General features: G+C 45.9%; 1 protein-coding gene across 1 annotated transcript in view; it reads left to right on the top strand.

The window, feature by feature from the left end:
* lrmda (leucine rich melanocyte differentiation associated) overlaps positions 1–12,770 on the top strand; it is a 235,249-nt gene that overhangs the window by 210,113 nt on the left and 12,366 nt on the right. Inside the window, exon 6 of the mRNA XM_077614169.1 lies at positions 1,979–2,063. Within this exon, the coding sequence (XP_077470295.1) occupies positions 1,979–2,063 (85 nt within the window). The remainder of the gene's footprint in view (positions 1–1,978; positions 2,064–12,770) is intronic.

Raw genomic sequence — 12,770 nt, 5'->3', positions numbered from 1 at the left:
GGGTGCAAATTTCACCGGGATGCACGTCTCGGAGGGTGCATAAGGGCGGAAAGCCCATAGTGGAAATTTTGCTGGATTTGCCAGTAGAGAAATGCAACGTTTTCCGCAAAAGACAGACATTGGATTCTCCCTTTGTGGGCGTCTTTAGTCTTCAATCTACAATTGTCTTTTGTGTAAAGCCAATTAGATAAAGCATTCGCAGCTTGGTGTTCGGTACTCAAAGTTAAGATTTTTGAAACAGTTCCATTTTGAATTGTTCAGTTATATCTAACTTCTGATTTGGCCAATTTTTGTTGATAGTTATCCATTAGCGTAGACTTGTGCTCCCGGCAGATCCTTAAAACCAGGGTACCTGGACTCGAACTCAGGTACAAAAATCTGCGACGGGGACGACTCCATTCTTTCTTTCCAAACCACAGCCCAGTGGCACTTTTTCTCCACGTTGACGTCATACCAGACGTTCGCGGGGGGCGACCCGAATGCCTTTTTCCGAGATCCTATCGGAAAGAGCCCGATTCGATCTGTTTCAATTCAACACGGTCTCCTCGCCCGTGATAAATCCGCTTCCATTTAGCCGAGCGGGCCGTTGCATTTCTCAAGGTTATGCATGACCATGTAGAGGAAGAACAATAAAAGAAAAATGCGGCGGCAAAAGCAGCGCTAATATGTATTTGTCACTTGAGTCTCTTTGTATGATTAAACGGCGGCTGGATTCCCTTCCTGGGGAAAGGAAAGTATTTCTGCAAAGGCATCAGATATGGCGCTGTCATGATGAAGTACCTCCTACGCTAGTTAAAACGCCAAAGGAAGGAGGATGTTTTTGGTCCTTGAAAGTGCACAAAGAACAAAAACACAACAAACTCTTGACCCGCTTCGTCGGATTCTGTCGTCCAATTGGCTTCAGCTTCCTGAAGTTTGTTATTATGACAACGCGTATGTTTGGATATGTCGGGGTCTAAAAATGCGGTACTCGGACGTTTGGTAGAACGGACGTTTGGTAGAACGGACGTTTGGTAGAACGGACGTTTGGTAGAACGGACGTTTGGTAGAACAGACGTTTGGTGGAAGGGACGTTTGGTCGAACGGACGTTTGGTCGAACGGACGTTTGGTCGCCGGGTTGTTACTGTTGAAACCAGCTCTCAAAATTGTAATCATGAGTGTTTAATATCTAAATATCAAAATATCAACAGTAAACTCTCTGTCATAATTTGACAGCGAGCGAACCCGGCGACCAAACGTCCGTTCTACCAAACGTCCGTTCTATCAAACGTCCGGTCGACCAAACGTCCGTTCGACCAAACGTCCAGTCGACCAAACGTCTTTCAACGAACCATCCTGTCACGAAAAATGCAGGTAGAGTTTTTCACCTCGTAATTTTTCCATTGCGAATCCCCCAAAGCACTATTCAAGGACTCCCAAATTTCCCAGTCTCATCTATCTACTAGCGATTCAGGGTTTAGGACACTGACAGCGGGCAGTCATAGCCTGGAATCGAACCGGCGACCCAGAACTACTCGAGCTTTGACTGCGACCTATTCCACTGCGCGTTGTCCAATTGTTCATGATATCGAATGAACAAGTCGAGTAAAATGCTTCCAGCAAAATCTGCAGAAGGTCCCCACCTTGTGGACCACCTATGTGTGGCTCCAGTTTTTTTTAACTAGGTCTACAATGTCTTGTGTATCTTGTGTCTGTCTTGCTACTGCAACCAAGAAATTTCCCGAATACGGGATGAAATCAAGTTCTAATCTAATCTAAATTTGCCCTTTGATTTGACCTCTGTGACATATTTTTGAGAGACGCTTACGTTTTGTGTAGATTGACTATTCGGATGTTAAAATCCATTCACCAGCTTGCCTGGTTTTGTTCGGTTGTTGGACCAGGACCAGCTTCCCCCAACTGTTTGAGATGTTGTCAAAAGCGGTCCAAGGTACACTTTTTAACGGAACTAATCTTTGCGTGTCTCCTCACTGGCAGGAATCCAACGAAGCCGGATTTGAGAACCGCCCTCTGCCCTACACGCCCCTACCCCGAGGATCCAGGGACGCTCGAACCCACAAAGGTAAGGTCAAAATGACGACCCGGTAGACTCGGTAACCTTTTGGAAGTAGCCACGGAATGCAATTAATAGCAACGAGGGTGAAATACGCATTCGGTCAAACCTCGAAGAAGTCTCGACTCCAACAGGAAGGAGCAGACAGTGGGAATCTTTTCATCTTGAGTGGAATGAATTCATTGTATTTTTACTCTATTGATTTCATCTCGTCAGTCTCACGTGTTGATAGTGGGAATGAAATGGATTCATCTTTATTAAATCCGGTCCAAGCCGACGCGTGAGAGCGTACCAGGATCCTTGATCTCTTGCTACGAGATATTGATTAGCACTCATATTGACTCAAAGTAGTCAACCGTCTTAATTGTGTAGTAACAACCTTGACATTATGCATAACTTTTCTTCAGACAGAACATTATCTTGAACTATGTGTGACAAAATTACATATACGTACTAGATAATGATAAACGTCCATCATAATAATTAGCTAGCTAAGCTAAGTATAGCCACTACTTTAGATTAGAACTTTATTTCAACCCGTATTCGGGAAATTTACTTGGTTGCAGTAGCAAGACAGACACAGAAGACATTGTAGACCTAGCTAAAAAAATGGAGTGGTATTTAATGTGGTATGCAAGAAAAATGAAACAAAAAATGAAAATACACACTGATCTGGGTGTTTTCCACTATTTTGTAGTCATTTCTTACAAACCAACATTTTGTCATCAATTCTGGTTGTGACATCACAACCAGAATTGATGAAAACGTCTAGTGCTGGGTTAGCTAGTACATTTTGATAGAACAACACAGTCACACGGTAACCAGAGGATAGCACGCTTACGCATATCACGCTAGCAGACGGCAAACATCTGTAGCTTCTGTTTGGAAATGTTTTAGTGGGCGGAGCCAAGGCATCCAGGAAATGAAGAATAATTAGGATTAAAAGTTGACTTTTTGTCAAAATATGGCCTTCTGTCATATTTGAGAGCACCTTTAATAGTCATCAGTGCTTCACCCCAACAAATGCCACTCACAAGTGGAAACTGAAGCCCCTCGTTAAACTTTGTGACGCCAACCAATGCGTGCGTACGTTTAATATTGCTGCAAGTGGACCCATAATGATCTTTTGCCAAGACAAACCACTTGTCACGAACAATACTGCATGAGCAGAGTGGAGCGATCCACACAAAGAAGCACAGTGTTCCCGCACAAAACCCATTTATTGTGCCAAGGACAGATCCGTGTCCTCCTGGTCTGCTCACATCAGACGCGTCCTGTGCTTTGTCCAAGTCTGACCTGGCTAAGAAGAGTCCATTTAAAGGTGAAGACAGCTGACAGATGCGATATTTTCCATTCCGTCTCTGATCTGAGCGCTGCAGACACTTTCCATTTTTTTGTGTTCTTTCCAACAATACGGTTCTGCAACATCTTCACCTTTCAAGTCAACCGTGCCGCTTAGCCACTTCTATTCTATAATAGTTTTTTGTTAATTTTTGACTGACATAAGAACACAGAGCAACTGAGTGTTTTTACTTAGGTTGAATTTTGGGTAGACAGTTTTTGTTTGTTTTATTTCACGATACAGCTCTCATATTTTTAGCCCTTTCTGTTTTTGGTCTTTACTTTTTTTTACCCAAAACGACAATATTTTTCGGACCTGAAGCCACACCTGAGTATAAGTCGCACCAGCAAAAAAAAAAGCAAAAGCAAAATATCTTACAATATACATTAGATAAATATGTATGTAATATAAAATGTATTTTAGTCGCACTGGAGTATGAGTTGCAGTTTTGAGGGCAGTTTTTGTATTTATCTGAAGCCAAGCGCAATCTATATAAGTCAATGTTAGTAAAATGGGGAACAACAGAAAAATTAAAATTAGTTTTGTTGAATTTTGAGGCATTTTAATTGCAGGGGGCGAAAGAACCGATGTGACTGCGGATAGGAAATTTAGCGTAAGTGCAGTAGTTCACAAAATTCAGCTTTTACGGCGCAATTGTTGGGAAAAATATAAAAGCTTTTGAGTCTGTATGAATGCGCTAGCAAGTGCAAAACAACCCCCAAGCCGCTTCCAGCCCATGGGCCATACATTTAACACCCCTGAATTAGGGTATATAACCAATTTCCATAAAACCATCTGGATACGATTGTAGGGTTTTCAGTAAAATGCTTTTCCGAGTTGTAAAACAACAATATACGCCTTCTGTGGACTTTAAATACGGCCAGTCTTTAAACTTTGAGAGGCAAAACAACCATTTTTTTTAACGGAGGCAGATTATATCGTATTTTCCCGGCGTAGCGCTCTACTATGTCCACCCCCTTCGCACTGTCACCTGCGTCAGGATGTGCCAGAGGTAATTTCAGCTGCTAGTCGCTCCCAGAGGACGGCAGCCATGGCAGGCAGGACTCGGCCCTCGGGATAAAAGCAAGGACGCAAGTCCGGAATAGGCTCCCGTCTCGGCTGCCCGAAGGAGCCAAACCGGAGGAGACAAGGCGGCCAGGAGACGTAAAAGCGGGATTAACAAGAAGATGCGGAAGCGTTTCACAGAGCCGGCCTGACGTGGAACAAGAGGAAGAGATTAAGGGGAGATGAAGAGACGAGGTGGAACGGGAAGGACTTAAAAATGGCACAAAACACCACACTGTGGAGGTCGGGGGTGTCTGAAGAGTCTGCTTGAAGGCGTGACACGCAGGGAAGTGGACTATGTGGTCTGGCAGAGGGGCCCGAGGATCTTCCACGACTGTCACCTTGACTCTAAATCCCAAGACTGCTCCCCATTGTCCCATCTACTTTGAATCCAAGGGTCCATAAGTGAGTCCCAGCCTGCGTGTCTGGCGTATAAACTGGTTAGCCTGACACTACGTGTCGTCAGCTTGGATTTACTTGGCCGTTTTTAGGGGGTTGTTTTTGTTTTCAGATAGCTGCATGTCCGTGGTGTGTTTTAATAAGCCGCCACTGCAGTTAGACGACATTCCCAAACGAGTACTTGTAGGCGGCAAGCGGCTAAATTCGATTTACAGAGATGCGACTACGTAGAGCAGGTACAATAACTGCCAAACTGGAGTTAAAAAGTCATTTGCAAGATCATCTGAGAACAAAAAAATCACAGTCCTTAATGTCATGGAATAATTCTGATCACAAGAACGTAATCTACGTGTCAAAGTGCCCTCTCGCTGGAGATTTTTATTTCCAAATCAAATCATCTGTAGGCAGTTTCATTTTTACCCCTAGTGAAGGTTAGCACCGAAGCTGTCGCTGCTAATCGCCAATCTGTACAATCGACATAATCCTACATCCGATTTGTATCTGGTTTTCAGACCACTTGCATTTTGCGCGAGACTTGATTGACTCCCCAAAATCCTCTCTGTATTCCGAATTCAACCTCTGCGTTCCCAACAAACCAACATGGCGACTTTCTTACCGCTAATTCTGGTATGCCGACGTTTCGTCCCCGGACGTTTGGTAGAACGGACGTTTGGTCGCCGGATTCGCAGGTCCCAAGATTTGAGTCACGAGACTTTCATTTGTTTAACCCTAACCCTATTCACTCAATGTTAAATAATAGTCATTAAATCCCTATTCACCCAATGTTAAAATCTATTAATTGCATGCGAACCCGTTCTACCAAACGTCCGTTCCACCAAACGTCCGTTCCACCAAACGTCCGTTCTACCAAACGTCCGTTCTACCAAACGTCCGGTCGACCAAACGTCCGGGGACCAAACGTCCGGGGACCAAACGTCCGGGGACCAAACGTCCGGGGACCAAACATCTTTAGACGAAACATCCGGTCACGGCTAATTCTGGACGGCTGGAGATTAGTTCACGGATCTAATTATATCCGGAGAAGTAAAACAAACCTCTTTGTCTGGTTGACATATCTCTGCGCGACGAGGATATTTGAATAAAATGCCTTTCATTTCCGCCTTATACGTAAATAAATGCGTGTGGCAGTAACGCGGGCTTCTTTCAAACAGGTATCAGATGAAATTCCAGTAGGCCATTCCTCAATGGTGACAAAAGTAAATGAAAGGGATGTCTTTGTACGAGCAGAGTAAACAGACAAGGAAGAACGCCTGAAATGCGCCTCCAGTCTGAGCCCTGGGCCCCTTTAATCTTGTTGTTCTGGGCCAGCTTCCAGCTACTTTGTATGGATGTATCTTAAATGGTGCACAACTGTTATTAAAATCCCCGGAGGAAAGCAGCCTTTCAAAGCTCCCCGAGAAAAAAAGACGGGGGGAAGAAAAAAAACAACAACTTCCTGACGACACCCGTGGGGTGCATGGCGTTTGTTTGCCGCATTCATTTCACGTCGGGGGGCGACGTGCGCCGCGAGTCCCGCGCCGCCTCGCCGCCCCGAAAAATGGGAGCAATGGGAAGGCGTCCAAACTGGAAAGTAAACTGTTTTATAGTTGAGGCACAACAAATAAACAAACATCTGGAAGCGTTCAGAGGAGCCCATTACGAGGGCTCCGGGCCTTGCCAAAAAGGGCTAAATGATGAGGAATGGGCTGTCGAGAGGTTGCCGGGGGCCGGGGAGAGGCCAGATGACGGAACCGTGGGTGCTAAGCGCTGCCTTTTAAAGCTCAGCTGGGCTCGCGTGCTAAACTCCACCTGCTGCTCTGACAGACATCTGGATGGGATACGTGACTAATGGACGACTAAAATGCCGGTGCCAAAACTTGCCCTTATCCTGGCTTTGGACGGTGACGTCGTCGTTCCCCGACGGCGTTCCGTTCCAATTACTTTAACTCATATCGTACCACGACACTACGAAACTGGCCGCTGTGAAAAATCGGCATGTGTCGTATCGTCGGTTGAGTTTTGGTTTCGTGTTTTGTGATCTCCTGAGTGTAAATCACTTGGGTTATCTTAAGGCACGGGTGTCCAGATTGGCCTTCAAGGTTAAAATGTCTGTCCTGGATCAGTCTGGGTGTCCAGACCGGCCTTTAATGTTAAATGTCCGTCCAGGGTCAGTCTGGGTGTCCAGACCGGTCTTTAAGGTTAAAAATGTCTGCCCTGGGTCAAGGCACGGGTGTCCAGACTAGTCTTCAAGGTTAAAAGTTTCCGTCCTGGATCAGTCTGGGTGTTGAGACCAGTCTTCAAGGTTAAAATGTCCGTCCTGGATCAAGGCACGGGTGTCCAGACCAGTCTTCAAGGTTAATATGTCCGTCCTGGGTCAGTCTGGGTGTCCAGACTGGTCTTCAAGGTTAAAATGTCCTTCCTGTCTCAAGGCATGGGTGTTCAGACCAGCCTTTGAGGTTAAAGTGTCCGTTCTGGATCAGTCTGGGTGTCCAGACCGGCCTTCAATGTTAAAATGTCCATCCTGGATCAGTTGGAACAAAAACCTCCACCCACCGCAGTGGAATAGTTTGGACCACCTTGTCTCGGTAACAAAAAGTAATGGGATAAATTAAGCAAACATTGCTAAAGTAAAGAATTTGTAAGCAAAATCCTTTTACTCTCCCAGACAGTTAGCAGAATAGGCAACATGAGCGTATCTGGCAAAAAGCATTTACGCTGACGTGCATTGAAAACGGATCCCATAGTCTGAACGCAGATGTACGGCGAAGATGTGTTTTTCATCATCCCTGATGGAGCAGTCACTCAAAGGCATCCGTTGGACGATGATGCAGTGCGTCTCCCGCCGCGTATCGCAGCTCATCACAATGATGATGAAAGCAGGCTCCCTTTCCTTCATCTTTGTCAGATGATTGTTTCTCCCCGGAGCCCATCGGCTCGCCAAGACGACTGGCCATTAAAGTCGAGCATATGGAGATGGATGACTGGAAAGTTGGCCGGGGTGGGACCGGCTAGGCCCGTAAACCTCGGTGCTTGGACTCCTTCTGGCAGCTGGCCTCGTCCTTACTTGTCAACCTGGATGGAAGGCAGCGCTGCGTTTTCTCTCTTGGCCCGGATTAAAATGCAAGCGTAACCTCCACGGCTTCCGTGACAGCTTTACCCGCTGAACTCTTGACGCGGCACTTCTCCGAGAAGCTGCCTTCCGTCAAGAATCGCTAGCGCTCCATTACCGGATGCCACTATTCTGGCAGTTTGTGAATAATTCTGTTTGTATTCACTTTGAGGACATGTCTGTTATTTTTTTTTACCTTGCTCTTTGATGTCGCAGAGAGGAACTTGCAGGTTTTTGGAGGGCCACCGCTTATGTTTATGGATGGCATTGTCGAACAGACGTACGTTGAAATGAAAAGATGGAGAACTTGCGATTGGTCCTGGAGTTGAAAGCCGACTCGCTAGTATCCGAGTGACGAGCGTTTCCAGGGTGTTTAGCTATGACGCGGGTGTTTGTGATAGAATGATCTTGCAAAAACGCACCCATGCCACAAGAGTGCGTGGGTGTGTCCTGCTTCGAAAGGAATTCATTGAAGGCCCGGTTCATTTTCCATTTTGGAAACAAGGCCGGACATGTTTGTTTGGGCACATCTGACCAAAAGTGAGCAGTCCACAGGCAGGAGAGCATGGTAACCGCTAGGCTAAAAGCCAAAGCTAACAGCCTAGCTGCTCTCGACGGCACTACCCAATGCAACTGTTACACAAAGTTGGTTCAAGTGGAACAATTCCGATTAAGTTACAGCTGTGCGTGACATAGCGTGAGCAGGAAATGCCAGTCCTTCAAGAAATGTTGGCTACTAGCTGCTAAGGATAGCGTAACCGACGTGGCTAACCGACAACGATTCTCCACACCGGCCTCGGATCCGTACGAAGGATTTGGAAGCAAACGTTGGAAGCTTCGCCGTCACGTGTTTTCCTCTCTCGTCCACGAGCTGTGAAATACGATGATGAGCGACTTTGAAGCGTTTTCTCAGCGGCAGGCAAATACGCCTCGTAAATCTTTATCGTCCGTGACCGTCGCAGTCAAAACCGCCGCTATTTACGACAATGCGAAGACGAGCCGGCCTTCCCGCCGCTCAAGCGCAAACAGATGTGCGTTTGAAGTAACGTGCCGGCCTCCCCTCCGAATGTGTCGGCGTGATGGACAAGGACATGAGCTCCCTTGAGCGCTTGGGAAAAGCGTTGGACTTTGGGTTGCTTCCCGGTCGCATTGGTCAATCTCGGAAGAGCTTAGGACATAAATCAGTCGGAGAGGGAAGCTCTTATTTCGAGAAGCCGCTTTGAAATTCCAGTATTTCCAAAGTGGCCATGCTATTTTTCTTTTTCCGCCATGATTTGTCGTCAGGGAAAACTGAGACACGCTCGGCGCTTTCCAGACCAGCGCCGTGGTTTCCAATGCCGGGAGTCCATCCTGGTAATTTACAATCGGGGTTGGCCGCCAGATAGTTTTGAATATTTTTTGCTTCCAGCACGATGGATGTTTGGACCCGGACAGCTTCTTCTGTGTCGTTAGCCGAAAACAAATGGCTCGGCGAGCGGGCGGAGTCTGTCTCCTCGCGGTGGTTCTCGACCCTTCATTCTGACAAATTGCGGCTAGCTAATATGCTGGCGGACCCTGCACGACTTGTCATGCTAAGAAGAACTCCTTCTCCTAGCCATTGTTTACTCTGATTTCAAATTTAATGACTGTAATAAACAGCAAGTTAGTCATGTGGTTTTCACGTCCGCCGCACAGGTCTGAAATCGAGGGTTCAATCCTCAATGGGTTCCGACCTTCCTGTGTGGAGCTTGAATGTTCACTCCGGGGTCCGTGAAATAATCTCAAAAGTAATCAAAGAATGTTTCAATCTATGACATAACCTTCAATCCGTGTCATGGCCATGTCATAGAGACCTTCCATCCACATCATTCCATCCACATCATTCCATCCACATCACTCCATCCACATCACTCCATCCACATCACTCCATCCACATCATTCCATCCACATCATTCCATCCACATCATTCCATCCACATCATTCCATCCACATCATTCCATCCAGATCCTTCCATCCACATCATTCCATCCACATCATTCCATCCACATCATTCCATCCACATCACAACCATCGGTGTCAAAACCATGCATCTTTGTAATAGGGTATGTCCTTTGTTTATATGTAGCCTTTAACATCATCAGTGTCACCACCATCATCGGTGTCACTGTCCTGATGCATCTTTGTAATAGAGGCATGCATCTTTGTAATAGGGAATTTGTATGTCACTTGTCATAGAAAATTTGTATGTCACAAAATGCCCTTAGTAAACAGTTGTTGTAGAAGTAGAGTCGTCGGACCCACCACCTCCGTACTCTCCTTCTGCAGAAGCTTCAAAATCTCACTCATCTGTCTTGGTGTGCTTTACTTGTGTTCGACCTTGTGAATGTTCATAGTGGACCGGACAGTTTGAGCGTAAATGGTTGTCCGATCTTTTTGTTCCCTGTGATTGGCAGGCACGCAATTCCGGGTGTCCACACCGCCCACTGCCCGTAGTTGACTGGGATTGTCCTTAATAGGCCATTTTCGGCTTTGGACCTGGTCTACGGATCATTTTCAATCTGAAAAATTCATCTATCCTCCACTGTAACGTCGCGTCTGTCATCTCATTTTTCGAAAGGGTCGTAAATACCGGTCGTCCGTCCTCGTTCGTTGTACAAACGTGCGCAAACATTAGTTCCCAGGTGTCCTCTGTGCTCCAAAGCTAGCGTGGCGGAAAGAGCCGGACTCATCTGTCAATTACGGTAAGCTCCATCGGGCCATTGTCTAAACTGTTTTCTCACTCGCCCGCTGACTCGACTGATTTATTGTCAGTCGCCTTGACATCGATATACAATTGGGAGACGTTAAGCTGTGACGGCTGAGCACAAACTGTTGTCAGGGTATCAGTACCGCGCACATTATGTGCCATTTCGATTATTCATTGCAACGGGCTGCGTGAGAAACCGGTTGGGATTCATGGCTTGTAAACAAAACAAAAAAAAACTGACGTTACTACACGTGCCGGATTTGAGCCAGGAATCAAAAGCGTGACGAACCGAGCTGACTGGGATTTAAACACCTTATTTTGCACTGGCCGAATTGAAATGAACTAGCGAGGGATGCGGAATTGAGAAACGTTTAAAGAGTCTTTGCAGTACAGGACTCGGTTGATCTTTGAAGTTCTTTTAAGGTCAGACCGAGACCGGCGTTCGGTCTGAAAAGAGCGAGGTCCCCGAAAATGTAGCCAGCCCAAAGCGACCTTTCGGTCTGTCACTTCGATTCCGCCGATTAAGCTAGGTTTAACGGACGGAGCTGGTTTCGCGGTCACGATAATATAGGTTGACAAGTTCTTTCGCCGTCACATTTTGACATGCGGATGCTTTCTGGCGTGCGGCGTCACCGCGGTGTCAGACGAGCGGATTGGCCGAGTCATTTTTGGTCGGAACCGCATCTGTATCCCGGAATATTGTGATTTAAAAAAGCTTCTCTGTTCCACCTGCAGGGTGTTGACGCATGAAGACATGAGGCTTTCCGTTTGATAGCCGTCAAACGGCATCATGTCTGCCCAAAAGAGACGTTACATGGTGGGAGTTTTATTCCGACTGGCAGTGTGTTGAGTCGTTTTTGGAACAACGCAAAGGAATCAATGTTCGATAGCTAAAAATGACATAAATCCAAGTTGTTAGGGTATAAAACTGTTATTTTTAATACAACGTGGCGTGTGTGCTAGCAGGACTCAACAGGAAAGCTAAAATATGCGTCGTTGCGACACCATTAGCGAGTGTTGACACGCAAATTCGGACAGCTTCCGATGACCGCTCATCGCCAAGGTTTAGCACGGAGGCGGTTGGGAAACAAGGCTAGGCTAGATTGGACAAAGTGTCCTGTTCGCGTATCTCGCAGTGGTCTTCTTTATTTGCACACGGTGACCCCAAGATGCGATGTCTTTGGGCTAGCTGACAGTTTGTTTCACGCCCTATGACCTAGCGTGATTCCGGCTAAACTATATATATTCTTTTGTCCCGAGCCCTTCTAGCCTGTGTGAGGAAATATATGTTGCATTATCTTCCTTGCTTTGCTTTATGTAGCTAGCAGGCAGTAGATTGTAAAAGCACAGCTTGGAAGGATGATATTAAGATAACCTTGAGAGCTAAGCGATAATAACCATCTGTCCTTCAAGGCTTAGCATTTTGCACTGAATCTCCACACAGTGGAACGCAATGATGGCAGGTGACTTACAAGCTCTTGGAATTTAAAAAAATATATATATATATATATCTATTTTCTATTGGTAATAAGGTCATGTGCTTTACAGGAAGTCTCCGGTTCATAACCGGGTTCCGTTCACCGACACCCGCATAACCCGGTTAAGGACATTTTTCCGTAGTGGATCAGGGTTACCGTTATCTTTAACAAAACAAATGGCTGAATGTTAAGACCAACCGAATGTATACATTTATTTTGTACGTTTTTTATCAGTTCAAATTGTGTATGCCGTTAAATTTTGTACAGGATTTTTTTTAAGTACGTTTTTTGTAAAACCGATCTTGTTTTACCCATTTCGGCTCAAATCGGGATCGTCTCGGTCACTGGTAGCAAACGTAAACGACTGCTAATATTGTCATGCTTTAAGTACACTTCCACCTTTACAGTATATAAATATAGCGCGTCAGCAAGCAATGTCCCAGACAGTCTAGATGTCAGCATCATACAGCAACATCGACATAATTTAGAATTTAGTTATGTGCCGCGTTGCATTTGTACAGTTTTTTATCGGCTAATAAGTGGAACTGCAATCATTAATAAGGGGAGCAATTGGCCGAGGTTGACAGCTATGTAACTG

The sequence above is a fragment of the Stigmatopora argus genome, chromosome 11 (genome assembly GCF_051989625.1).
Source record: "Stigmatopora argus isolate UIUO_Sarg chromosome 11, RoL_Sarg_1.0, whole genome shotgun sequence".
In the NCBI taxonomy this organism is placed as follows: domain Eukaryota; kingdom Metazoa; phylum Chordata; class Actinopteri; order Syngnathiformes; family Syngnathidae; genus Stigmatopora; species Stigmatopora argus.
The sequence above is the reverse complement of the archived record's forward strand: the minus strand, read 5'-3'. Positions and strand labels throughout refer to the sequence as shown.